We start from the raw sequence: 26,504 nt of genomic DNA, 5'->3' as shown, positions 1-26,504 counted from the left end.
CCTGTTTTTAAAAAGGCTTCTGCCAAGATGAGATCAGTGGAGAAGTGATTTTGGTATAATCAGCTTCTTTATGATCTTTTGGTACAAGTTATGTTTTAAGATTGGTCTTCCTGATGTATTAATTCCTAGAATAAATATTTCAGTGCCTGCTCTGTGCCAGGCACCATAGGCACTGGGACTGTAACAGGGAACAAAACAAACAAAAATCTTACTTTCATGGAGCTCGTAATCTAGTGTGTGAGGTCTTATAGACAATAAACAAGTAAAACATAAAGTATGAGAGATGGTGAAAAGTATTACAGAGAAAAACAACAAAGCTGGGATGGAAGATAGAGAGGTTTGGTGGGGAGGCAGATTTTCTGCTTTAAATAAGGAAGTCTCACTGATCATGGACATTTGAACAGAGTTCTGAAGGAGTAAGAGAGGGAGCCATGCATTTATCTGAGGGAAGAGCAATCAGGGTGGAGAGAAAAACTGGAGTGAGGAGGAGGAAGGTATGGGAGAGGAGGCCAGGGTGGACCCACTGGGCTTGTAAATCCTAGTGGGGGCCTGAGCCGTAGCTCTGAGTGAGATGGGAAGCCCGAGGTGGCTGTGTAGAACCACGATGGACTCTACCTCTCTTTTTGAAAGGTTTGCCATAGCTGCTGGTGATTGAAGCAGTGGGGCTTCTTCAGGGGCTCTTAGCTTAGAGTGGGCACCAGAGTCTGAATCATCTGGGAACCTTTCCCAGGCCAGCTACTGGGGCCATCCAGGACTCCAGGGTCAGCTGGAGCACAGGTGTGACTTCCAAGACTCACTCAGTGCCAGTGCTGTTGTTCTCTAACCACTGGATGACTGTCACAGCTTCAGATTCCTGAGACCCACTTTATTTCTTTTTTTTTTTTTTAATTTATTTAATTTATTTTTGCTGCATTGGGTCTTCGTTGCTGTGCATGAGCTTTCTCTAGTTGCGGCAAGCGGGGTCTACTCTTCGTTGCGGCATGTGTGCTTCTCATTGCCGTGGCTTCTCTTGTTGCAGAGCACGGGCTCTAGGCACGTGGGCTTCAGTAGTTGTGGCACGAGGGCTCAGTAGTTGTGGCTTGCGGGATCTTCCCGGACCAGGGCTCGAACCCGTGTCCCCTGCATTGGCAGGTGGATTCTTAACCACTGCGCCACCAGGGAAGTCCCGAGACCCACTTTATTTCTATTGAGTCAGTCTGCAGGTGGACTCAGAAGTCTGCATCATTAACAAGATTTTGGGGTGATTTTTGAGGCCAGTGGTCCCTGGACTATACTTTGGTCTAAAGACCGTGGTTCCCAGCCCCAGACAACATCAGTCCTCTGGGTTGTTTTCTAAAAAATGCTCGGCCCCACCCCTAAAGATTCTGATTTAATTGGCCTGAGGTGGGGTTAGGTATTAGCACTGCTCCCCAGGTGTTTCTAATGTGCTTCCAGGGCTAGAATCACTAGTCTGAGGGTTAATAAGCCTTATACTGGGTGTTTGATGGAGAGATTTGAATGGGTAACTGTGAGTAGGAGACTTCAGGCCCTCTGGGAAGCTAAGGCAGGGCCAGTCACCTTGCCAGGAATAACAGGAATCTTTCACAGTAATAAAAACTCTTCAGTTTATGTACTTTATCTCATTTGATTACCTCACCTCTCTGGGCCTTCATTTCCTTGCTCGTAGAGTTAGCAGCTTAAATTTAATGGTTTCCTAGAATCTCTTGGGCTCTGACAGTTCTTAATCTTTCTGGTGTTGGAAGAACCTCTAATCTAGAACAGTGTTCTAGTACGTTGTTTTCTAATCTTGGTCTTACAACACCCTAAAGTGTGTCATAATTGTGGCAAGGGCTGTAGTGAATGTCTCAATACCAGTTGAAGGAAAATGTGTGCCATATACAGTAGCACCTTGGAAAGATGAGGATGTTGGGAAACTGAAATGTGAAGTCAGACCTCCTGGTTCAGAGTTCCTGAGTGGAAGGGCAGTCTGGTGGTTGGAGGCAAGCAGGAGCCTCAGCATTAGTCTTGGTTCTGCCACTCAACTGGCGAGTTCCCTGTGAAGTGGCAATAGTGTTATATAAACTGTGAAGTTCCTATAAATCCACGTTTGTGTATGTGGTAGGGTGACCTGAGAGAAGCAGCCAGCCTGGGTGGATGGAGCCTCATGCTCAGGTTTGCCAGCCCCTCTCTGCAGCCAAACTGTGTTATTGGGCACCAGAGATGGTCTGAATAACCCTAAAGAATCCAGTGTCTGCAGGAACTGAGGTTACCCTGGAATAAATAATCAGGCACACTCATTGGAGCACCTCAGAACTAACTTATTTTGGACATCAGATCTAAGACACTCCCTACCCCATCCCCTGGTTTCTGACTTTATCCTCATCTGGACAGCACAGTGTCTGCTTGTTAGTTTATGTTTTGAAATGTGAAGGTCCAAATAAGAAAAGAAAAAAAAGTTTTCTGTATTTCCCTTCTATAGAATTGGAATAATGAGTTTCCTTCCATTCCCTTATAAGTTTTTCCGTTAATATTGTCTATATCTCTATTTAGAATCCAAACTAAATGCTGGTCTGTCAAAGTTAAGACAGAAATGAAGTCAAGCGAGGGAATGCAGAATTAGAGTGAGAGTGAGCAGAATTAGAAAAGAGACTTTTTATTGTCATTTGTGGGTACATGCACTTGATGGACTGTTAACTAGTTTCTCCACACGGGCCTATAAAATTGGAATCTTGGGAGATTGTGGCCAAGCATGAGTAGCTTCCAAAGTTCCCAAGGTGATTCTGATGTCCAGTTACAATTGAGGACCACTTAGATTAAAAAAAAAAAAAAAGGGTCTGCCAGCTTTTCCCATGTCTTCTCTTACTCTCATCCCCTGCTTGGTACTTGTCCCTTCCCTGCCTCTCCCCCACCTGTGACTTTCCCCCAGCCTGCCTGTCCCCTGGTCCCCTTGCTCACTCCTTGATCCTCTGCTTCCTCAGCCCTCCTGAGCACTGGAGGATGAGCTGCGAGGAGGGGTAACCGACCTTCACTTACCCTGTCTCTGTCCCCTGTGCATGCATCCAGTCAGCCTGACGTTTAGGGATTCAGTGGTCTGCAGGGGCACTCTGAAAAATTATGAGGTAAAGCTTGCTGGCCACTGAGGTCGGTGGCAGAATACTTAACAAACACGTGTATTTGCTATGTTTAAGGCAGTGTTGTAAGAGCTTTACAAATATTAACTCATTTAACCCCTATAACCCCCATTTTACATACGGGGAAACTGAGACACAGAGGTGAAGAAACCTGGCCAAGGTCACATGGCTAGCAAGTAGTAGAACTGGGGTTTGAACCCAAGTAGAGTCTGGGCTCTGAACCAGCACACTATGCTAGGCGAAAGGGAGAAGATCTGGGACTGGGGATAGTTTATCTTTGACTACATTTGAGGCCCGCTTTGAATTAGGTTTGGAGATTCTTCTCAGGGTCTGACCTACACTTTATTATTATTATTATTAACTTACTTTAACATTTGCCTTCAGACCTATTAAAAAACATTTTATTTTTCTTCTTTCCTTAGGTGGTGTTTGGAAACTAGACCATGTGCCTATAGGTAGAAGTTATTCCTTTCTCCACAGCTCTACACTCCCAGCAATACTCACCACACCCTTGTTTTGAGAACCTCACTGAGGTATGATGTCTAGGCTGACCTGAGCTGGCCTTGAAGAGCTGAGAGTTGGGACACAAGTGATTTTTTTTTTTTTTCAATGTTCCTTGGTAGTTATCATTATTTTAAAAAATTGTGGTAAAACATACATAAGAAAATTGACCATTTTAACCATATTTTAAGGGGATCCAAGAATTTTTTAGTGTTTTTGTTATTATTTTTATTGAAGTATAGTTGATTTACACCATTTTAACCATTTTCAAGTGTACTGTTCAGTGGCATTAAGGACATTCACATAACCATCACCACCGTCCATCTCTAGAACCTTTTCATCATCCCAAACTGAAACTCTGTACCCATTATATAATAACCCCTTTTCCTTTCTCCCCTTTATCCCCTGGTAACCACTGTTCTACTTTTTGTCTCTGTGAATTTGACTGCTCTAGGTACCTCATATAAGTGGAATCACACGATATTTGTCCTTTTGTATATGGCTTATTTCATTTAGCATAATGCCTTTAAGGTTCATCTATGTTTTAGCATGTATCAGAACTTCATTCCTTTTTAAAGGCTGAATAATATTCCCTTTTATATTTATGTCACATTTTGTTTATCCATTCATCCATTGATGAATACTTGGGTTGTTTTCACCTTTTGGATATTGTGAATAATGTTGCTGTGAACATAGATGTACAAATACCTCTTTGAGACCCCTTTCAATTCTTTTGGGTATATACCTAGAATTGGAAGTGTTATATCCACTATGTGTAATTTTCCTTAGGAACTGCCATGCTGTTTTCCATAGTGGCTACAGTACATTCCCACCAGCGATTCACAAGGATTCCAGTTTCTCCACCACATTCTCACCAACACTTGCTATTTTCTGTTTTGTTTGATCATAGCCATCCTAATGGGTGTGATCTTGGTGGTAAGCTAGTTGCACCCATAGAGTCCACTATCCAAGAGTCTGGTTCCTAGTGTGCTGAGATGTGCATATGTAGAGAAAATGATATGATAAACTCCCATGCACTCCTTATGCAGATCCAACAGTTATCATTTCATGGCCAGTCTTGTCTCATTTATACATGCCCTCCCTGCTCTTTTCCTCCTGCCCTGTGTTATTTTGAGGCAGATCCCAGATATCACATCATTTTATCTGTGAACATTTCACAGATAATATCTTAAAAGGATAAGGACTTTTAATATTCCATTTTTTTCTGATGGTGGAAGGGCACATAGGGATGTCCTTTGAACACATTATTTTCTATCATTCCCTTGGATCACCAGGGACATATACAGTGGGCATACATGCGGACACCTGGATGTTGGGTCCATTGCCATGCTGGGTTGTTGGTGAAAAGCTGCCTTGGCTGGCGCCCTGCTTTCCTGCAGGAGGCTGGCTGCCCTTGGGTCTGAGCAGCCATGGTGAAAGAGCCCACCCAGATCTCTTTTGAGAGGGGAAGGAGAGAAGAGGGAGGAACAAGGGGATAAAGAAGAACATCTGTGAGGGAGAGAAGAGGGGGGAAGAGAGAAAGGGACGGAGGGATGGAGAGGGGCATGTAGGAAGGAGTAGGGGGAGAGAGAGGAACGGGAAGGAGAAGAGTATGTGTGTGTGTGTGTGTGTGTGTGTGTGTGTGTGTGGAGGTGTGAGAAAAAGAAAAGAGGAGTGAGAGTAGAGTACCTGGGAGAGGCATCCTTTACCAGGCCCTTGACTCACCAGCTCCTAAACTCCTTAGCGACCTAAGGGACCTGAAGAGACACTCCAATACTAATAGTACATTTGTCCCCCACCCCAACCTTTTAATTTCAGGATCTTTGGGACTGTGGTTTGCCTGTGGTAGATGAGATTGGTGGCACACCCAGAGCTACCAGAGCTGGGGAAGGAGTGATCTGCGGAATGGCCACTTTTTCTTTTCTGGGGCCCTTTTATTCAGGGAGTGGAGGCTTGGTTCCCAGCAGGTCTGAGGCTACTGGCTTCTTACCTAAATTTGGGGATCCCTACTACCAAGAGATGATGCTTTTACAAAGTTCAGTGGGGGGGAACTCCTCAAGGATGGCGTGTGAACAAGAGGAGTCCTGTCTCTCTTTTTTCTGTCTCTGGGTCTTGTTCCCTTTTAACAAAGTGCAGTGTCCCTTAGTGCTGAGATCTGTTTCAAGTAATGAAAGGAAAAGGGGGTACTGGTTACAAAGTATCAGTTTTTATCTCAGTTCTTAGCTCTGCTTAAACTTTGTTGCCTATACCTAGTTTCCACTTGTATCATCCCAGTCAGTTGTAGTCTTTTATAATCCCAGTTCCTTTCGGTTCTATCCTCTTTTCTTCCTTTTTATCTTTTCTAAAAATCTAACAGCTTTATTGAGATATAATTCACATGCCATACAGTTTACCCATTTAAAGTGCGTAATTCAATGGTTTTTGGTATATTCACAGAGTTGTATCCTCTTGTCTTAAGACTCAAGACCACCTTGTGTTCTCCTCTTCCCTGCGGTTCTGAGAGCTAGCCTTCCCCCTCCACTGGCGTCACACTGATCCAGACCTCAAGACAGATGACCTTATTGTGGGGACAATGGCCAGTAGGCACTTTCCACCAATAAAATATAATATTTAACTTAGCTCTGCAGGGGCCCAGGGTTCATAGACAAGTGCGACTTCAGATAGACCCTTTCCCCCGGCAAGGCCCCATCACCACTCAAGGTCTCTCTATTTATAAAAAGTTTTAAAAAGCTAAATACAAACAATATAGCAAATTTGCCAGCTGCTTGACTGGTAATAAACTTGCTTAGGAATCTGTGACTATCCTTGAACAATCTTCCTTCTGGACAGATGAGCCTGTCACATCACTCCCCCTTTCTAACGGTGGATTACCATCTAGTAAACATAGTGGAGCTTACACACAGACAATAAATAAATGAGCAATTATATAATGTGTCAGATGCTATAAGGTCTGTGAAGGAAAACAAAGCAGACTAAACGGACAGAGATTGATGGTGAGGGTGGGGATTGGTATCTTATGCACAATGGTCATAGAAAGCTCCTGACAAAGTGGTGTTTGAATAAAGACCTGAAGGAAGTGAGGAGTGGGCCCACAGAGATCTGAGGGGAAGAACATTCCAAGCAGAGGGGATAGTAAATGCAGAGGCTCTGAGCAGGAGTATGCCCTGCTTGGTTGAGGAGCAGTAAGGAGTCTGGAGCAGACTGGCAACAGAGAGAGGTGTAGGAGTCAGAGGGCAGTTTAGATCATCCTGGCCATGTAGGCTGGGGTGAAGACTGGATTTTACTCTGCGCGAGGTGGGACGGTGTTGAAGGGTTTTAAGGAGAGGAGGAACATGATCTGGTGGATGTTTTAAAAGCAGCACTCTGGCTGCTGTGTTGAGAGTGAGTAGTAGAGGCAAAGAGGAGAGGCAAGGAGACCAGTCATCAGGCTTTTGTGGGAATCCAGGAGAGAGAAGAAGATGGTTGGAGGTGGTGAGAAATGGTTGGATTTGGATACATTTTGAAGGTAGAGTTGACGGGATTTGCTTATGGATTGGATGAAGGGTATGAGGGAAAGAGAGGACTCAAAGATGCCAAGGTTTGGCCCAAGCAACTGGAAGGACTGAGTTGTCATTTACTGAAATGAGAAAGAAGGTAGGAGGAAATCAAGAGTTAGATTTTGGACATATTAGATTTGAGATGCCTATCCAAGTAGAAATCCAAGTCTAGAATCGGGGGATACCAATTAATTAATGATTCAGTGAGTGCCTGTCGAGGGGCTTATGAAATAGCACAAGAGAGAACATTTTACTGGTAAACTACATTAAAGGTAGTTTAAAGGTACTACATTAAAGGTAGAAAATTATGAGGAGAAATAAGTGAAACAAAAGGGAGCACAAGGGAGGATGAGATGACTTCTGACAAGGGTAGTCAGAGAAAGTCCCTCTCCCTTCCTTGCCTATAGGAAGCCTGTGTCCCCTTGATGAGCCTTTGGTGGCACTCACAGGTATGTGGTTGCGAGGTGTTTTCAGTGGGTTGTGGAGGGGAGGGCACTCAAAAACAGGGTCTGGGCCTTCCCTTTGTGTCCTCAGTGCCTGGCATAAGTCTTGGCATTTGGTAATTATTTGATGGATGAACTTCCCCTTTCTGAGCCTCAGTTCTTCATGTATAAAATGAAGAGGTTGGACTAGACCAGTGCCCTGGAATCAACTGGGAAGCTTTTAAAAAAAAATGCAGGGATCCATCCCAGGCCTACTGAATCAGAATTTCCACAGTGGAGCCTGGGATTCTGTGTTTTAAAGTCACTCCCCATGTTATTCTTTTGCAGTCAGTCCAGCAGCAGTCTGCAGACGGGCATTTGGAAGCCACTGGACCAGGTCATTTCTGAGGTCCACTTCAGCTCTAACATCCTGTGAGTCTTGTTAGAATGCTTGCAATGCAATTCTGTTCTTGGGAAATGGAATTTTTGGTTGGGGTGGAAGGGCTTAGACGGGGAAAAGAGAAGCTGCCTCTGGGTGACGGACATCTTGGGCAGGGCAGGCAGGGACAGGTGTATCACCCAGGGTTTGGAGAGGCTTCAAGGGAAGGTTCTGGGAGGGGTGGGAGCAGTGACAGCCCCCATACCATTGGGAACCAGGTGTGTTAGGCCCTGGACATAAAGGTAAAGGACATGACCCCAATTTTGGGGAGACTCACAGACTGATGAGAAAACTCCGGATCCCAGCCTACTGTGGGAAGTGCTGCCATAGAGGAAGGGAGGAAGGGAAGGGCAGAGGACTCAGAGAAGGCATCCAGGAGGTGGGGCCCTGGAACAGGAGCTTGGGAATGAGGAGGAGTTCTCGGGCAGATTTATGTTTGGGGCCACTCAGGAGGAACAGCTCAAGCTCTGACACCAGTGACTGAAATGTACCCTGGGAAGTGGCTGGAGAGGTGGACACAGACCAGATGGGAATGGCTTCTGCATGCTGGAAGAAGAGTTTATTTACTGAAGGTGATGGGGATTTTGAACTGGGACGTCTCTGTGATCAGATAAGTGCTTTACAGCAACCATTCTGGCAAAATATGCATTGGCAGGACTAAGACCAGATAGAGGAAAAGACAAGTGAAACGCTTTGTTGTTTTGCCTGGGTCTGTAGGGGCACCTGTTTTCTTGTATACTGCTGAGAATCTCTTTGGGCTGTTCTTTGCTAATAATTAGAATGCCAGGTGCCTCATGAAATGAAGCATTGGCCACTGATTGACTCAGAACGTCTGTGACTTGGGATCACTTAGACCTATAAGAAGGCCTCAGAAGTGTATTCAGGAGGGCAGTAGTATATATGTGGTAGAGAGTCTGCTTGTCTACTTTAGGACTTAAGTTTTATGTAGAAATCCAATAGTTCTAGATTAATTTGCCTAGCTGTTGTAGCCTAGCCTGTTCAAGGTCTCAGAGACCCTTCAAGTTAGTTTAATTTTACATATTAAACCAAGGCCTGCCTAAGATCCTTACATAGGTAATTGGTGACAGCATAGGGGTGAAAGCTAGTTCTCTGTGGTTCACAATTTCTTATTCTTTTAGCTCTACTATTCCCAGTCTGGGGCTTCATTCTGGGTCCAGGAACATGGAACTCTTTTTTTCTGTTTCCTTTGATCCAGCTAAAGTTTCACTGAGCTCCCTTCTCTACCACCCATAGAAGCAGTGTCTCTTTCTGATCAATGTACCAGCCAGAGTCCAGACTGAAGTTCCTGCAAGTCATGGGAGTAGCAGCTTGCTCTTGTGCTTGCTTGCTCATTCTCTCTTTCCCCTTGCCCAGTTTCCATTCCTGGTACAGAAGTTCTCCCACCTGGGAACCAACTCAAGCACTTTCTTAGGGTCTGCTAAATAATCTCTCTCTCTCTCTCTCTCTCTCTCTCTCTCTCTCTCTGTGTTTCATACAGTTTGAGTTATTTTTTGCTTTGTTATCCCCTGGGATGTTCCTTCTGAAATAGAAAGCTGAGGGAAATTTTATTTATTTTTATAAATTTATTTTTGGCTGCATTGGGTCTTTGTTGCTGCACGCGGGCTTTTCTCTGGTTGTGGCGAGCAGGGACTACTCTTTGTTGTGGTGCACGGGCTTCTCATTGCGGTGGCTTCTCTTGTGGAGCACAGGCCCTAGGTGTGCAGGCTTCAGTAGTTGTGGTACGCGGACTCAGTAGTTGTGGCACGTGGGCTTAGTTGCTCTGCGGCATGTGGGATCTTCCTGGACCAGGGCTCGAACCCGCATCCCCTGCATTGGCAGGCAGATTCTTAACCACTGCGCCACCAGGGAAGCCCCTATTTATCCATTTTTAAACTCTTAACTGTTATAACAATAATTGAACACAGTTTATGTCAATATCTACGCCATATTCAGTCATGTGGGGCAGTAGGGTAAAGAGTTCACCTACAGGTTGTAAAACATACATACATTCATCCTTCCTTCTAGTCCTCATCCAACAAGGTGACAAATAAAAGGAAACAATTTTGTTGTCTCACAGCCCAGTGTTCCCTAAATCATGTGGTCTTTCATTTTCATCGTGTAAATCTGTGATGTTACCTTGTTTCATTAGACAGAATATACTGAATAGAGATCAGACTTTTCTTAAATTTGGAGTGTCTCTGCCCCCTTGATGTCCTGTTATTGCTGAACTTAATATTGTTAAGAAAAACAGGTGATCAAGTTTAATGTTATTTGAAATTCAAAGGCTTCAATGCTGAGGGAAAGAAAGCTCATGGATTTAGTGACAATTCCTCGTTCTTAGTTTCTCAGAGCCTTTAAAAAAAAAATTCTAGATTTGAATAAGTGTGGATGTTACTACATTTATATATTTTACCTTTAACAATATCAATATATTTTCTGACTAGTGGATTAAGTTGTTGTTGTTGGTTTTGGTCTATATCTTTTATTTTCTTCAAACTTCAAAAATGCTGCCCTCTGCTCTCTAGTGTTTGAGGTTTGATGAACAAACCTATACTTAATTATGTTCCCCCTTTCCCCTAAATCTTCATCTCTCTAGAATAAAATAGAGTTCTAATTTTTAGGCTCTCATTAGAAAGCTCTTCCATCTACTCAGTCTCATTTCTCAGGACCTTTTCCAACTCTGGTACATCTTTCTTAAAGTGTGGGGAGCCAAAACTGCTCAGCATATCTCTCTGTGGACACTGAGTGGTTGTGAAGAAGGGCAGGATCACAAGTTTTATTTTGTTTCCAGTGTCCTTTCTGATAATGCCCAGTGTTTTCTGGGCCTTTTGTGATGAAACATGCAACATGGTGTCTTAAGGGAACAGTCTAAGCTGATGCTTCTTTATTGAACAGTTTAGCTTAGAACCCATTATTCTAACCATAACCATATACATTCCAGTATAATTGGAATTGCTTTTCCCTAAACGTTCCTTCACATTTGCTTTCACTAATGCTCCTTTGCCATAATTTCGCCTATTCATACAGCCTCCTGAGAACTTGTCTTTTAATTTCGCATTTTCATTTCTGGAACAGCTTTTAGGCCATTTGCAGTCTTGAAGGTTTCGTTTTATTGCTTCAGCAAATATTTATTGACTGCCTAATGGAGAATGCAGTGGTGAAGAGACAGATAAGCCTCTTCCCTCATGAATCTTACAGCCTAATGTTTTTCTGCTAGATTATTGGTTCCCAAAGCATTGAGACCTCCTTTTCAAATTAATTTTTTCATGGAGTCTCATTCAGTAGTGGTGTTTTTAATGGCTGGTCATTGGGAACACATCTGTGGATATGAAGTTGGGTCACCATTGGGTTGGGAGCTATCATTCTAGGCAATTTATGAAAGCGTCAAGCTCCAGTCCAGAACTGGTCAGTGGGTTAAAAAACACCGTCGTTCATGGTTTCCCATAAATCACAATCACATAAAGACAAACATACATGCAACATGGAATTCAGTTTGTTGTTTTTTGGTGGAATTTTGGCATTAGAAATTCTGCCTACTAGTTCTGCCATAATCATATTGTTTTTATCCCCACAAAGAATTCAAATAGGTTAATTAGGCCTGATGAGGCCCTTTTAAAATTAAGGTGTTCTTCCCTCCCTCTCACCTAGTTTATATGTTTACTTAACTGTTTGGCAAAATTTCCTGGGCAGCTAGTAGACCCTGCAATAAAAACTGGGTATTTATATTCACTGTAACTTTTGTTTTAGTTTCCAGATCTTCCCTGAATAGAAACTTACCCTGAGAGGATACAGCATCAGTCTGCCAGTTCACCCCCAAGGGGGCTGTATGTATCATAGCATGGTTCCACCTTCTCACCTTTGAGTGAAATTTGCTCTCGGCCTAGGGCTCAGAGAACCGGGGAGCCTGCCTTGCCTGTTGACTAGGCCATTCTAGATCACTGGGTGAGCTCACCATGCGTGGATCTAGCTTGTTCAGATGCTTCAGGGTGAACCCTGCTGAGTGCTCTGCAGGGTGAGCCATGGTTCCTAGGCTGGTATTTGTGGACATGGGGCAGGGGCCATCACCTCTGGGTCCTGAGGACTGCCCCCAGGCAAGGTAGGCAGGCAGACGTCTGTGGTTTGCTCTTTCCAACTTTGGCTGCTTGCAGCAAGTTGCAGACACTGGTGTATGCTGAAGCTTTTTATTTTGAGTACACCTTTAATTTTAATTAAGTTACTTCACCGATTTTCTAGCTGGCAGTCCCTTGCTGAGTCATGCCAGATGTGCTTAAAGAGTTTTATAGTAGTGATTTTTAGAGTCCTCTGTAAGAAACTCCTCAAATTTTTTTAAAATATAAATTTATTTATTTTATTTTATTTATTTATTTTTGGCTGCGTTGGGCCTTTGTTGCTGCATGCAGGCTTTCTCTAGTTGCGGCGAGCGGGGGCTACTCTTCATTGCAGTGCGCGGGCTTTTCATTGCAGTGACTTCTCTTGTTGCGGAGCTCAGGCTCTAGGCACGCGGGCTGTAGAGCACAGGCTCTGTAGTTGTGGCGCATGGGCTTAGGTGCTCCGCGGCATGTGGGATCTTCCCGGACCAGGGCTCGAACCCGTGTCCCCTGCATTGGCAGGTGGATTCTTAACCACTGTGCCACCAGGGAAGCCCCAAGCGCCTCAGATTTTTTGGCTTGCCTAATTTCTTCTTCTTTTCATGGGTTAAAAATATAATTTAATAAAATTACTTAAGCAATAAAATTTGAAATAAATCGTTTGAATAAATAATTTGAAAATGTAGATAAAAATGAAAGAAAATAATTTCATTATCTGTTGAGATATTTTTGACATTTTAGAGTATTCCTCTGGCCTTTTTCATAAGAACTATGTATAGTAAAAAAATTCTTTTGTTTTAAATAGAGATTGTACTGTGTATACACTTCAGTATCTTTTTTCCTCATTTTAGGAGCATTTCTCATAGTCTTAAATATTGATCTATAATGATGCCTAGTATTTAATTGTGTAAATAGACCATAATTTATTGAACCAAATTCCTATTGTTGGGACTTTAGGTTGTGTCTCATTTTTTGTTATAAAATTATTAATTAATTTATTTATTTAATTTTTAAATTTTTGGCTGTGTTGGGTCTTCGTTGCTGCATGCGGGCTTTCTCTAGTTGTGTCGAGCGGGGGCTGCTCTTTGTTGCGGTGCGTGGGCTTCTCAGTGTGGTGACTTCCCTTGTTGCAGAGCACGTGCTCTAGGAGTGCAGGCTTCCGTAGTTGTGGCGCAGGGGCTTAGTTGCTCCGTGGCATGTGGGATCTTCCCGGACCAGGGCTTGAACCCGTGTCCCCTGCATTGGCAGGCGGATTCTTAACCACTGCGTCACCAGGGAAGCCCCATAAAATAATTTTGTTATAAATAATTCTGTAATGATTATTTTTGTCACATGCATCTCTATTTCCTTAGGATAAATATCTGGAAGTGGAATTATTGAGCCTTATGTATGTATTGCTAAATTGCTCTTTAGACGGGTTGTATCAATTTCTATTACTTTCAAAATGCTTATTTTGCCACATCTCTGCCAACACTGGGGATTATTAGTTTAGTAAAACTTTGGTGAATTTAATAAGCCAAAAATGTTTCTCATGATTTTAATTTGTATTTCTCTAATTTTTTGTGAGGTTGCAACTTTTGTTATGTATGAATTGTCCATTTGTGGTTGTTCTTTTTTTAAGTGCCTGCTCATCACTTTTGCTTATTTTTCTAATATGTTGATTATCTTTTACTAACTACTTTTTAAGGACCTTTTACATATTAATAAAGATATTAATGATAGTAATTATCATATGTTGCAAATATTCCTTTTGGTTGTTGGCTTTTTAACTATGCGTTGGCAGGTTTTTGATGAATAGAACTTTTTATTGGTAGTCTTTTTCTTTGCAGTTTCTCCTTTGCTTTTTTTTTCTACTTTTTTGGCTGCGTTGGGTCTTTGTTGCTGTGCCCTGGCTTTCTCTAGTTGCGGTGAGCAGGGGCTACTCTTCAGTGCGTGGGCTTCTCATTGCAGTGGCTTCTATTATTGCTGAGCATGGGCTCTAGGTGCGCGGGCTTCAGTAGTTGTGGCACGCGGGCTCAGTAGTTGTGGCTCATGGGCTCAGTAGTTGTGGCTCATGGGCTCTAGACCGCAGGCTCAGTAGTTGTGGCGCATGGGCTTAACTGCTCTGCGGCATGTGGGATCTTCCCGGACCAGGGATCAAACCTGTGTCCCCAGCATTGGCAGGTGGATTCTTTTTTTTTTTTTAACATCTTTATTGGAGTATAATTACTTTACATTGTTGTGTTAGTTTCTGCTGTATAACAAAGTGAATCAGCTATACGTATACATATATCTCCATATCCCCTTCCTCTTGCATCTCCCTCCCACCCTCCCTATCCCACCCCTCTAGGTGGTCACAAAGCACCGAGCTGGTCTCCCTGTGCTATGTGGTTGCTTCCCGCTAGCTATCTATTTGACATTTGGTAGTGTACATATGTCCATGCCACTCTCTCACTTCGTTGGCAGGCGGATTCTTAATCACTGTGCCACCAAGGAAGTCCCTTTCCTTTGCTTTTATAACAGGGTACATTTTGATTAATTTCTACTTTCTACTTATAAACAATGCAGTACTTACTTTAGAGCAGAATTTAAAGAAGTACAGATACTTGGGCACACTGTGAGTCTTTTTTTTTTTTTTTAATATTTATTTACTTATTTATTTGGCTGCACCAGGTCTTAGTTGCAGCGTGCAGGATCTAGTTCCCTGATCAGGGATCGAACCCGGGCCCCCTGCATTGGGAGCACGGAGTCTTAACCACTGGACCACCAGGAAAGTCCCCCACTGTAAGTCTTTTAACAGTTATCGATTGCTGCTGATTTTGGTTGTCATTACTAGGGCTAAATAGAAAACAGGATTTGATCTTTGGCTTTTAAAAGTATCAGCCTTGGTATTTAAAATTCAAAGGTTATAAAAGTTTTTCCTGCTGCTGATGTTGAGCTACCACACCATTTATTAGCTCTGATTTTCCTAGCAAAAGATACTTTTTGCTCTGACCTCTGACCATTCTTGGCCAATCCCTGAGATTTCTCTGTGTGGAGAACGTCATTACTTTCATGTTGTATCTCTCTGCTCAAAGCCTCTGTGACTTGGAGTTAAACAATAGTAGACTTCTCGATAATCCTTGCACACACTGCCAACTACTACCCCTCCTCCCCCACAGGCTTTTCCCAGCACCTTAAAAAGACCAATCTATTCCACCCTTCTCCCTCAATCTTTTTTCCTAGACTGAAGGGGGATAGGGGGGAGTTGGAGATAAGCTTATAAAGCAAATACCACATAGGTGTTTCCTTATAGTTGGGATCAGCCTGCATAGTAGTTCACTTGGTATTGGGATGCTGATTGCTTCCACTGATATCCAGTATATTCCCCTCGCTTATGGGCTCCAACACTTATATTCCACCAGACAATCATTTGTTGTCCAGAAACTTTACATCTCGTTTCAGGGAGATATTCTGCCAACTCATATTTAGTTAACTGGTATTTCACTTTATTAGTATCTACCATAATTAGATATCTTCCCAATGGGGCAGTCTGTTTCATTTTCTGTGAGAACTCTTAAGAAGGCAGATGTGTTTTGTTGGGGCTTGGTGGGGTGGGACAAGAAACCAAACCTGGAAGCCTGTTGATCCCATGGGATGGCAATAGATATATCTCTGCCAGCTGTTCCCCCGTGGTTCTAATTTTTGTTTTTTTTCTTTATTTTCCCTTTTTAAAATTATAAAGGCAATCTACCAGCACACACACACAAAAGTTGTGAAAAAATAACCCACCAGTAATCCCACCACCCTGCATAAATTACTTTTCTCTTTTAATCTTGGCTCAAATGCATACTTAGTTTTACATTGTCATAGTTTGACAACATTTTTGTATTTGTTTTTTATTTTAATCTTAATACTAAGTAATTTTCATGTTGCTACATAGATTTCATAATTGGGATTTTTAATAACTACGTAATAGTCTGTCCGTTACTTAACCATTCCCTGTCCTTGGACATTTAGATTCTTTGTGTGTATGTGGGTGTCTCCTTTTTGTGTTGTTTTAATAATGCTGTACACTTTTGCATATAGCTTTTGGGAATTTTTGTTCTTAGGATAAATTTCTGGCAGTGGGGTTCCCGGACCCAAGGATTTACCCCTAATCTGGTTCTGTGCAGCTACTGTACTGCTTTCTAAAAGAGTTGTGTCAATCTGCATTCACAGAGGCTTTCAGTACAGACGTGGTGTAGGAAATACTTAAGCAAATAAGGCTCTGGGATGCTGAAGCAGTTGCAGGATTTATGGGCTGAACAAGGGAGATAGTGGGGTTTTTTCTTCCTCTTTCCAGCAGGTTTGAGCCAAGCAACTTCATGTCTTATCTAAGTGTGAGTATTTTAGTAACTTCTTAAGGGAAGGCCTCTTTCGTAGGATCTTGGGTTTCCTCCTTTGCAGTAGTTTTGTAGCTCTGCTGCTTCTCCAGATCATGAAGGAAACAGGATTTTCTTTCCTTTGTGTATTAAGTTAAAATAAAATTTAGGACTTCTCTAAAACTATTCCCTGGCCAGTTTGATAACTGTGTGCTTCTTTGAGAGTCACCCTGTCCCTCAGGTTTAGTGATCAATTCACCAACCAATAACAGATTTGGGGTGAAAATTAAGGAATCAAGCAGACACTGACTAGAGAAAAAACACCTAGGGGATGATATAATCTGCTAGAGTTTGTTTAATCCTAGCAGTGGCAAATCATTTTGGATTTGCTTGAATTCATGCAGCAAAAAACCAAGTTATACAAAGTTAATGATTAATTACGAAGAGTAAATTAGCAGAAGTTATAGCCAAGTCTCATATATGAATCAGAAGTTTTCTAAAGAACGGAGGTGCTGAGCCATGCTTTTTTTTTTTAAAGGGCTGAGTGATTGGTTTTTTGCTAATGCTTATGATCATGGAGTGATGATATTCCCTGAGAAATTGAGGGAGTGTGGTGTGAGTGTACCCTCTTTTTGGCTATGCAACCAACCAGGAATTTCCACGTATTAATGTTTAGAGCCTGCCAGGCAGGCTTGTCACTAGTGACATACTAACTTTTCTTCCACTCCTCCCCCAATGTCCCCAGCATTTTGGAAACCTGTTGGGGTAAAACTCAGGTGTGTGACTTCCCATAGCATGGGGATTTGTGCACGTGCGTGCTGGCTGCATGTGTGTTAGCGAGATGGGTTTGTGATGAAGATGATGCTGGGCAGAGCCCAGTGGGATCCTGGTGATCACTGATTCTGTTCTCTGTTTCTGTTACAGCCCTTGCCAGCATCCAGCCATGGGGGATATGAAAACTCCAGATTTTGATGACCTTCTGGCTGCCTTTGACATCCCAGACCCCACCAGCCTTGATGCCAAGGAGGCCATCCAGACCCCTAGTGAGGAGAATGAGAGTCCCCTCAAACCTCCAGGCATGTGTATGGATGAGAATGTGTCCTTGTCTCACTCAGGATCAGCCTCAGATGTGCCAGCTGTGAGTGTCATCGTCAAGAACACCAGCCGCCAGGAGTCATTTGAAGCGGAGAAAGACCACGTTGCTCCCAGCCTCCTACACAATGGATTCCGGGGCTCGGACCTGCCTCCAGATCCCCACAACCTAGGCCACAACTGTGGGAAGTTTGATTCCACTTTCATGAATGGAGATAGTACCAGGAGTTTCGCCAGCAAGCTGGAACCTTCCAAGTCAGAGCCCTTACCAACTTTTAACCAGTTCAGTCCAATCTCCAGCCCCGAACCCGAGGATGCCATCAAAGATAATGGGTTTGGGATAAAGCCCAAGCACTCTGACAGTTATTTCCCACCCCCTCCTGGGTGTGAGTCTGTGGGGGGCCCGGTCCTGGAGGCTCTGACTAAGTTTCCAGTCCCAGAGCTGCATATGTTTGATCACTTTTGTAAGAAAGAACCCAAGCCAGAACCCCTGCCCCTGGGGAGTCAGCAGGAAGACGAGCAAGGTGGGCAGAAGGCAGTGGAACCTCACAAGGAGCTGGATACCAGTCGATTCTTTGGGGAAGCTTTGGAGTTCAACAGCCACCCCGGCAACAGTATCGGAGAGCCTAAGGGGCTTGCCTCGGAGCTAGGTACCTGTTCGTCAGTGCCCCCTAGGCAGCGTCTTAAGCCAGCTCATTCCAAGCTGTCCTCTTGTGTTGCAGCCTTGGTGGCCCTGCAGGCTAAACGAGTGGCCAGTGTCACCAAGGAGGATCAGCCTACCCACACAAAGGATCCCTCAGGGCCCACAAAAGAGGGCTCCAAAGGCAGCCCCAAAATGCCCAAGTCACCAAAGAGTCCCCGGAGCCCTCTGGAGGCCACTAGAAAAAGTATCAAGCCATCAGACAGCCCTCGGAGCATCTGCAGTGACAGCAGCAGCAAAGGCTCCCCTTCTGTGGCTGCCAGCTCCCCACCAGCAATTCCCAAAGTCAGAATCAAAACCATTAAGACATCATCAGGGGAAATCAAACGGACTGTCACAAGGATCCTGCCAGACCCTGATGATCCCAGTAAGTCCCCTGCTGGGTCACCTCTAGGAAGCGCCATTGCTGAGGCCCCGAGCGAGGTGCCAGAGGATGAGGTCACTGCCCTGTCTGGGGCGGAGCACTTTCTTGAGGTGGGCACAAATTCAGGGAGCCCCCAGGCTGACAGGAAGGGGGATGAGAGCATGACAAAAGCCAGTGAATCTTCAACTTCCTGCTGCAGCTCTGGGTCCCGGGGCCCAAAGGGGGCTGCCTCGGGCTCCCAGATGGGCAAGAAGCAGCAGCAGAGCACAGCACTGCAGGCATCCACCCTGGCCCCTGCCAACCTCCTGCCCAAAGCCGTGCACCTGGCCAACCTGAATCTGGTCCCCCACAGTGTGGCCGCATCCGTGACGGCCAAGTCCTCAGCACAGAGGCGGAGCCAGCCACAGCTCACGCAGATGTCGGTGCCCCTGGTCCACCAGGTGAAAAAGGCCGCCCCACTGGTTGTGGAGGTCTTCAACAAGGTCCTCCACAGCTCCAACCCCGTGCCCCTCTACGCGCCAAATCTCAGCCCGCCTGCGGACAGCAGGATCCACGTGCCGGCCAGTGGGTACTGCTGCCTGGAGTGTGGGGATGCGTTTGCCTTAGAGAAGAGCCTGAGCCAGCACTACGGCCGGCGGAGCGTCCACATCGAGGTGCTGTGCACACTGTGCTCCCAGACGCTGCTCTTCTTCAACAAGTGCAGCCTGCTCCGGCACGCCCGTGACCACAAGAGCAAGGGGCTCGTCATGCAGTGCTCTCAGCTGCTTGTGAAGCCCATCTCTGCGGACCAAATGTTCGTGTCGGCCCCTGCGAACTCCATGGCACCAGCAACCCCGGCTCCCCCCTCCTCCCCCAAACACGGCCTCACTTCAAGCAGTGCCAGCCCCCCGCTTCCAGCTTTGCCGCTCTACCCAGACCCTGTGAGGCTCATCCGGCACAGTATCAAGTGTCTCGAATGTCACAAGCAGATGCGAGACTACATGGCTATGGCTGCACATTTCCAGAGGATGACGGAGGAAACCGAGGGGCTGGTAAGCAGACCCTCTCTGTGATAGTTGTCAGGCCCCTGGTTCGCACGGTTCCATGACTGGGCATGGAGAGAGAAGCTCATTGATGTGGGGCAGTGTGGCATCTTAAGAGCCCTAGAAGAGGAATCTGGCTTGCTGGTTAGCGACCCACCTGGATATTTAGTGCTTGGTGTTTATTGGGAAAAGCGTCCTGCCCACAACTGAGGGGAGACCCTGAAGATTTAACGAGTGTGTTTATGGACACTCCACTCCCAGGGTCCATTGTTGGGCTCTCAGGGTCCATTGTTGGGCCGGGGCTAGGGCTCTGCTGGATGGTCCCCTGGTCTCTGGCAGCTGTCAGCACAGTCCTTGCACGTGCCCAAAGAACTTGGAGGCAGAGGTACGTGCATCACTGCCCTGCGCTTCAGTCTGTACTTCTGAGAACCTTGTCTTTACCAAGTTGTTGTGCCCCACGGTGGACATAGCTGTGTTTGCAGAATCCCTTTGGGGAAGCTGTCATAGGGCCAGTAGCAGGGTTGATGTGGAAGGAGAGTAGACTGACATGTGGGCCCCGAGTCAAAGGCTTTGGGGCCTCTTCCCTTTATCGCTGTTCTCACCACTAAGAAAGCAGCTGCCCTTATCTCTTGTTCTGATTCTTGGTTATGCTTGATGAGAACTTGATGAGTGTGTGTATGTGTGTGTGTGTGTGTGTGTGTGTGTGTGTGTGACTTAAGGCATTCCATGCTGAAAACACCCTTTGGCACCTTGTGTGTCAGTGGTTGTCTGTATTAGCAAGGTGCTCTGAAGAAGCAGGCCTCCAGAAGGCTCTTCTCTTCCCTCTCCAGGTGGCTCCCTTAACAACTTAGCCAAGCCCAGCCCCTCACCAAGCCTCCCTAAGCCAGGGCCACAGAGGCCTGGAAGGAAAGCAAACCAGCTCTTTTTACTTCAGTTCACAGTGACCCACGCACCTGTTGGTGTCTTGATGAGCTCTGCCCTTGTTTATCGAGTGTTTCCCATGTGCACAGAGGCTCTGTGTCAAGAGCAGGGATGCCCATAGGAGGAAGTCGCACCATTCTTCCAGGAGCTCACGATGGCTCAGCAAGGGCAGGGCTCCCTACCCGAACTGCTAGAGTGTGCGGCAGGCTAAGACTGGGCTGAAAACAGGCTTATAACATAGTTGCATAGAGTTCCTCAGAGGGACTAATTCCTCGTGGTTCCAGACATAGGGAGGGTGCCACGTGGACATGACATTTGAGCTGGACCTGCAAGGATGAGTTTGGAGGAGGGGGAGGGGCAAGGGGTGTTCCAGGTATAGGGAACAAAGGTATGGGAAAGTGCAAAGTGGTTTGAGGTACAGGGAGTTGTTGGGAGTGAGACCAGCCTTGGGAGTGTTGGGCTAGAGACAGGAGGTGGAATTCAGTAGGCAGCCCCTGCAAGGGGCCAGCAAGGTGCCATAGGTCACTGTTGCCTCCCATCTTCACCTTCTCTCTTTCAGTTTGCATTTTCTTTCTAATGAGTCAGGTGGAGTGTGGGCCCCCCAGGCCCTTTCCTCTGGGGCTTCAGGTATTCCTGCTGTACCAGCATGGTTGACTTGGACAGGATCACTTCTTCTGGGTCATCTGATCAGAACCTTTGCCAGTGAAGGTCTGATGCCTGTGCCTGTGGTTTCTCCCCCACACTTTTCTTCACTCGCCTTTTAAAATCTGAGCAGGCTAAGGTCTGGGTGTAGGATCCCAGGCTGGCACCCTTCTCATCCTGCATCTTCTCTGTGTCATTCTCCTTCAGTGGGAGCTGGACAAGAGGGCCCCCCAGAGGGAAAGGGAGGGACTGCTGTCAGGCTTCTCTCAGTCCAGCTCTGTTCTCTCACAAAATCTCCTGCCAATAAATGTGGCCTCAGAGTCTCAGGGAAAGGGGAGGGCTTGAGTTCTGGGATCAAAATCTAACCTTGATGGCTGTTGGCTTTGGGTTTCCCAAGATGGTACCCAAGCTTTAGGCCATATAAGGGGCAGGCAGTGGACCAGTGGGGTGGGGTTGGGCTCCACTCTGCTGGAGGGACTGTAGGACAGCATGCTTGGGCCTTTGACTTCTTCCTGGGAGTCTGAACCACTTATGTCTCCCTCTGCAGTGGCTGGAGGGGTCCTTCCCCTTACATTCCAAGCCACCTTGTTGGACAGATGTCAGCACAGAGAGATTATTTCTTCTTGTTCTTAAGCTTTTGTTTAAGTATGTCATTATCACACCTAACAAAATTAATAATAATTCCTTAACATTGTCTAATACAATTCATATTCAAATTTTCCCTTCATGTCAAAATTGTCTTTTTACAGTTGAGCTTGTTTTGAATCAGAAACCAAATGTGGACCAAGTGTTGTGTTTGTTTGTTATATCTTTGAAATTTCTCAATCTAGAGCAGTACCTCTTCCTACTCCACCCAACAAGGGCCCCCCGCCCCCCCTTATTTTTCACATCATTGCTTTGTTGAAGAAACTGGTTCGTGTGTCCTGAGAATTTTCCAGGACAATTCTGGGTTTCACTGATTGCTTCCTGAGAATTTTTCAGGGTAATTTTGAGTTTGACTGATTGCTTCCTCATACAGTTAATTTGTTCTATACCCCATATTTTATCTGTAGACTAGAAGTTAGCAATGAAGACTTGATTAGATTCGTCTTGAGGAGTGGGAATACTGTGTTCTTCATAATTCATTACTTCAGGGAGGCACAATGTGCTTGATTGTCTCCATTTTAATGATGCTAAACTTGATCAGTGAGTTTAGGTTGGTGATGTTCAGATCCCTTCCTTATAAAGTTTCCTATCTTTTTACCTAATGATTTTAGCAGCCGTTAATAATTGCTGCTTGAGTCAGTAATTTTACTAGGAGTTGCAGGAGGTTGTTTTAAATTTTATTATTTCTTTCTCATTTATTAGCTGGAATTCTGTATAAAATCTTTTCCTCTTCCTTGAGGGCTATTAGGTTACCCTGAAATACAGTTTATGTTGGAAAATTGGATAAATTTGTTTCCCTCAGTTAACAGTTTTCACAGTAGTGAATTGATGCCCCAACAATCTTAAATGGTGTTTTATGAGTCCCTCCTCTATTATTTTTAAAAATTGTGGTAAAACACACGTAACATAAAGTTTACCATCTTAACCATTTTTTAAGTGTACAGTTTAGTAGCGTTAAGTACATTCACATTGTTGTGCAGTTTCCAGAACTCTTTTCATCTTGCAAAACTGAAACTCTAAACCTATTAAATAACAACCCCCTATTCTCCCCTCCCTTTTCCCCCTGGCAACCACCATTCTACCTTCTGTTTCTATGAATTTGACTATTCTAGGTACCTCACATAAATGGAATCATACAGTGTTTGTCTCTTTTTGACTGGCTCATTTCCCTTAGTATAATATCTTCAAGGTTCATACATGTTTTAGCATTTGACAGAATTTCCTTTCCTGAATAATATTCTGTTGTTGTATATACCACATTTTGTTTATCCATTCATTCATTGATGGACACTTGCGTTGCCTCCAGTTGTATCATGAAAAATGCTGCTATCAACATGGTGTACAAATATCTTTTCAGGACCTTACTTTCAATTCTTTTTTTGTGTGATCAAATATTTTATTTTATTTTATTATAGTTGCTGTACAATATTATGTTAGTTAGAGGTGTACAATATAGTGATTCACAATTTTTAAAGGTTATACTCCAAAATTTATAATTATTGTAAAATATTAGCTATATTCCTTGTGTTGTACAATATTAGTTCTTTGGGGTATATATCCAGAAGTGGAATTGCTGGATCATATGGTAATTCTATTTTTAATTTTTCGGGGAGCCCCCATACTGTTTTTTACAGTGGCTGTACTATTCTACATTCCCACCAATAGTGCACATGGGTTCCAATTTCTCCACATCCTCACCAACATTTGTTATTTTCTGGTTTTTTCATAGTAGCCACCCTAATTGGTATGAGGTGACTTCCTCTATTATTTTTAGTGGTAGTGTTATAATGAACTTATTGGTTTCTATATATTCAGTATGTTTATGTATTCAGTCATTCTTTTTTTCTCTTTTCCATTATGGTTTATTACAGGATATTGAATATAGTTCCATGTGCTTGCTATACAGTAGGACCTTGTTGTTTATCCATTTTTTATGTAATAGTTTGCATCTGCTAATCCCAAACTCTCAATCCATCCCTCCTTAATCCCCTCACCTCCTTGGCAACCACAAGTCTGTTCTCTATGTCTGTGAGTCTGTTTCTGTTTCATAATAAGTTCATTTGTGTCATATTTTGGATTCCACATATAAGTGATATCATATGGTAGTTGTCTGTCTCTTTCTGACTTACTTCACTTAGTATGATAATCTCCAGGCCCATCCATGTTGCTGCAAATGGCATTATTTCATTCTTTTTTATGGTTGAGTAGTATTCCATTGTGTGTGTGTGTGTGTGTGTACATGTGTGCATACAGACATACCACATCTTCTTTATCCATTCATCTGTCCAGAGACATTTAGGTTGCTTCCATGTCTTGGCCATTGTAAATAGTGCTGCCAGGAACATAGGGGTGCATGTATCTTTTCGAATTATAGTTTAGTCTGGGTATATGCCCAGGAGTGGGAATTGCTGGATGATATGGCAACTCTATTTTTAGTTTTTTGAAGAACCCCCATACTGTTTTTCACAGTGGCTGCACCAATTTACATTTCCACCAACAGTATAGGAGGGTTCCCTTTTCTCCACACCCTCTCTACCATTTGCTATTTGTAGACTTTTTAATGATGGCCATTCTGACTGGTGTGAGGTGGTAACTCTTTGTAGTTTTGATTTGCATTTTTCTAATAATTAGTGATGTTGAGCATCTTTTCATGTGCCTACTGGCCGTCTGTATGTCTTCTTTGGAGAAATGTCTGTTTAGGTCTTCTGCCCATTTTTTGATTGGGTTGTTTGTTTTTTTGTTATTGAGTTGTATGAGCTGTTTGTATATTTTGGAAATTGAGCCCTTGTTGGTTGCATTGTTTGCAAATATTTTCTCCCAGTCTGTAGGTTGTCTTTTTGTTTTATTTATGGTTTCCTTTGCTGTGCAAAAACTTATAAGTTTGACTAGGTTCCATTTGTTTATTTTTGCTTTTATTTCTATTGCCTTGGGAGACTGACCTAAGAAAACATGGGTACAATTTATGTCAGAGAATGTTTTGCCTATGTTCTCTTCTAGGAGTTTTAAGGTGTCATGTCTTATATTTAAGTCTTGAAGCCATTTTGAGTTTATTTGTGTGTATGGTGTGAGGGTGTGTTCTAATTTCATTGATTTACATATGGCTCTCCAGCTTTCACAACACCACTTGCTTGAAGGGACTGTCTTTTCTCCATTGTATAGTCTTGCCTCCTTTGTCAAAGATTAATTGACTGTAGGTTTGTGGGTTTATTTCTGGGCTCTCTATTCTGTTCCGTTGACTCATATGTCTGTTTTTGTGTCAGTACCATGGTGTTTTGATTACTGTAGCTTTGTAATATTGTCTGAAATCTGTGAGGGTTATGCCTTCTGCTTTGTTCTTTTTCCTCAGAATTGTTTTGGCAATTCTGAGGCCTTTATGGTTCCATATAAATTTTAGAATTATTTGTTATTTCTGTGGAAAATGTCCTGGGTAATTTGATAGGGATCGCATTAAATCTGTAGATTGCTTTGGGTAGTATGGCCATTTTAACAATATTAATTCTTCCAATCCAAGAGCATGGGATATCTTTCCATTTCTTTGAAACATCTTCAGTTTCCTTTATCAGTGTTTTATAGTTCTCATCATATAAGTCTTTCACCTCCTTGGTCAGGTTTATTCTTAAGTTGTTTTGTTTTTTTTTTTTTTTTTTTGATGTGATTATTTTTAACATCTTTATTGGAGTATAATTGCTTTACAATGGTGTGTTACTTTCTGCTTTGTAACAGAGTGAGTCAGTTATACATATACATATGTCCCCATATCTCTTCCCTCTTGCATCTCCCTCCCTCCCACCCTCCCTATCCCACGACTCTAGGTGGTCACAAAGCACCGAGCTGATCTCCCTGTGCTATGCAGCTGCTTCCCACTAGCTATCTATTTTATGTTTGGTAGTGTATATATGTCCATGCCACTCTCTCACTTTGTCCCAGCTTACCCTTCCCCCTCCCCGTATCCTCAAGTTCATTCTCTAGTAGGTCTGCATCTGTATTCCCGTCTTGCCCCTAGGTTCTTCTGACCATTTTTTTTTCTTTTCTTTTCTTTTTTTTTTTTTTTTTAGATTCCACATATATGTGTTAGCATATGGTATTTGTTTTTCTCTTTCTGACTTACTTCACTCTATGACAGTCTCTAGGTCCATCCACCTCACTACAAATAACTGTTTTGTTCCTTTTTATGGCTGAGTAATATTCCATTATATATATGTGCCACATCTTCTTTATCCATTCATCTGTTGATGGACACTTAGGTTGCTTCCATGTCCTGGCTATTGTAAATAGAGCTGCAATGAACATTTTGGTACATGACACTTTCTGAATTATGGTTTTCTCAGGGTATATGCCCAGTAGTGGGATGGCTGGGTCATATGGTAGTTCTATTTGTAGTTTTTTAAGGAACCTCCATACTGTTCTCCATAGTGGCTGTATCAATTTACATTCCCACCAACAGTGCAAGAGGGTTCCCTTTTCTCCACACCCTCTCCAGCATTTATTGTTTGTAGATTTTTTGATGATGGCCATTCTGACCGGTGTGAGGTGATATCTCATTGTAGTTTTGATTTGCATTGCTCTAATGATTAATGATGTTGAGCATTCTTTCATGTGTTTGTTGGCAATCTGAATATCTTCTTTGGAGAAATGTCTATTTAGGTCTTCTGCCCATTTTTGGATTGGGTTGTTTGTTTTTTTGATATTGACCTGCATGA

The 26,504-nt window shown here is 43.7% G+C and overlaps 1 protein-coding gene across 6 annotated transcripts in view; it reads left to right on the top strand.

Annotated features, from left to right (window-relative positions):
* The window catches only part of ZNF592 (zinc finger protein 592), a 57,883-nt gene that overhangs the window by 9,862 nt on the left and 21,517 nt on the right, over nt 1–26,504 (top strand). The window contains exons 2-5 of one of the 6 annotated variants that reach the window (XM_059912390.1): nt 3,533–3,643; nt 7,918–8,001; nt 16,403–16,436; nt 17,343–19,605. In XM_059912390.1, the coding sequence (XP_059768373.1) occupies nt 17,362–19,605 (2,244 nt within the window). In that variant the 5' untranslated portion in view covers nt 3,533–3,643; nt 7,918–8,001; nt 16,403–16,436; nt 17,343–17,361. Of the gene's footprint in view, nt 1–3,532; nt 3,644–7,554; nt 7,597–7,917; nt 8,002–11,755; nt 11,833–16,402; nt 16,437–17,342; nt 19,606–26,504 lie in introns of all 6 variants that reach the window. The other 5 variants (XM_059912388.1, XM_059912389.1, XM_059912387.1 and 2 more) reach the window with 5 other exon arrangements.

This window comes from Balaenoptera ricei, chromosome 2, assembly GCF_028023285.1.
Source record: "Balaenoptera ricei isolate mBalRic1 chromosome 2, mBalRic1.hap2, whole genome shotgun sequence".
NCBI lineage: Eukaryota > Metazoa > Chordata > Mammalia > Artiodactyla > Balaenopteridae > Balaenoptera > Balaenoptera ricei.
The sequence above is the reverse complement of the archived record's forward strand: the minus strand, read 5'-3'. Positions and strand labels throughout refer to the sequence as shown.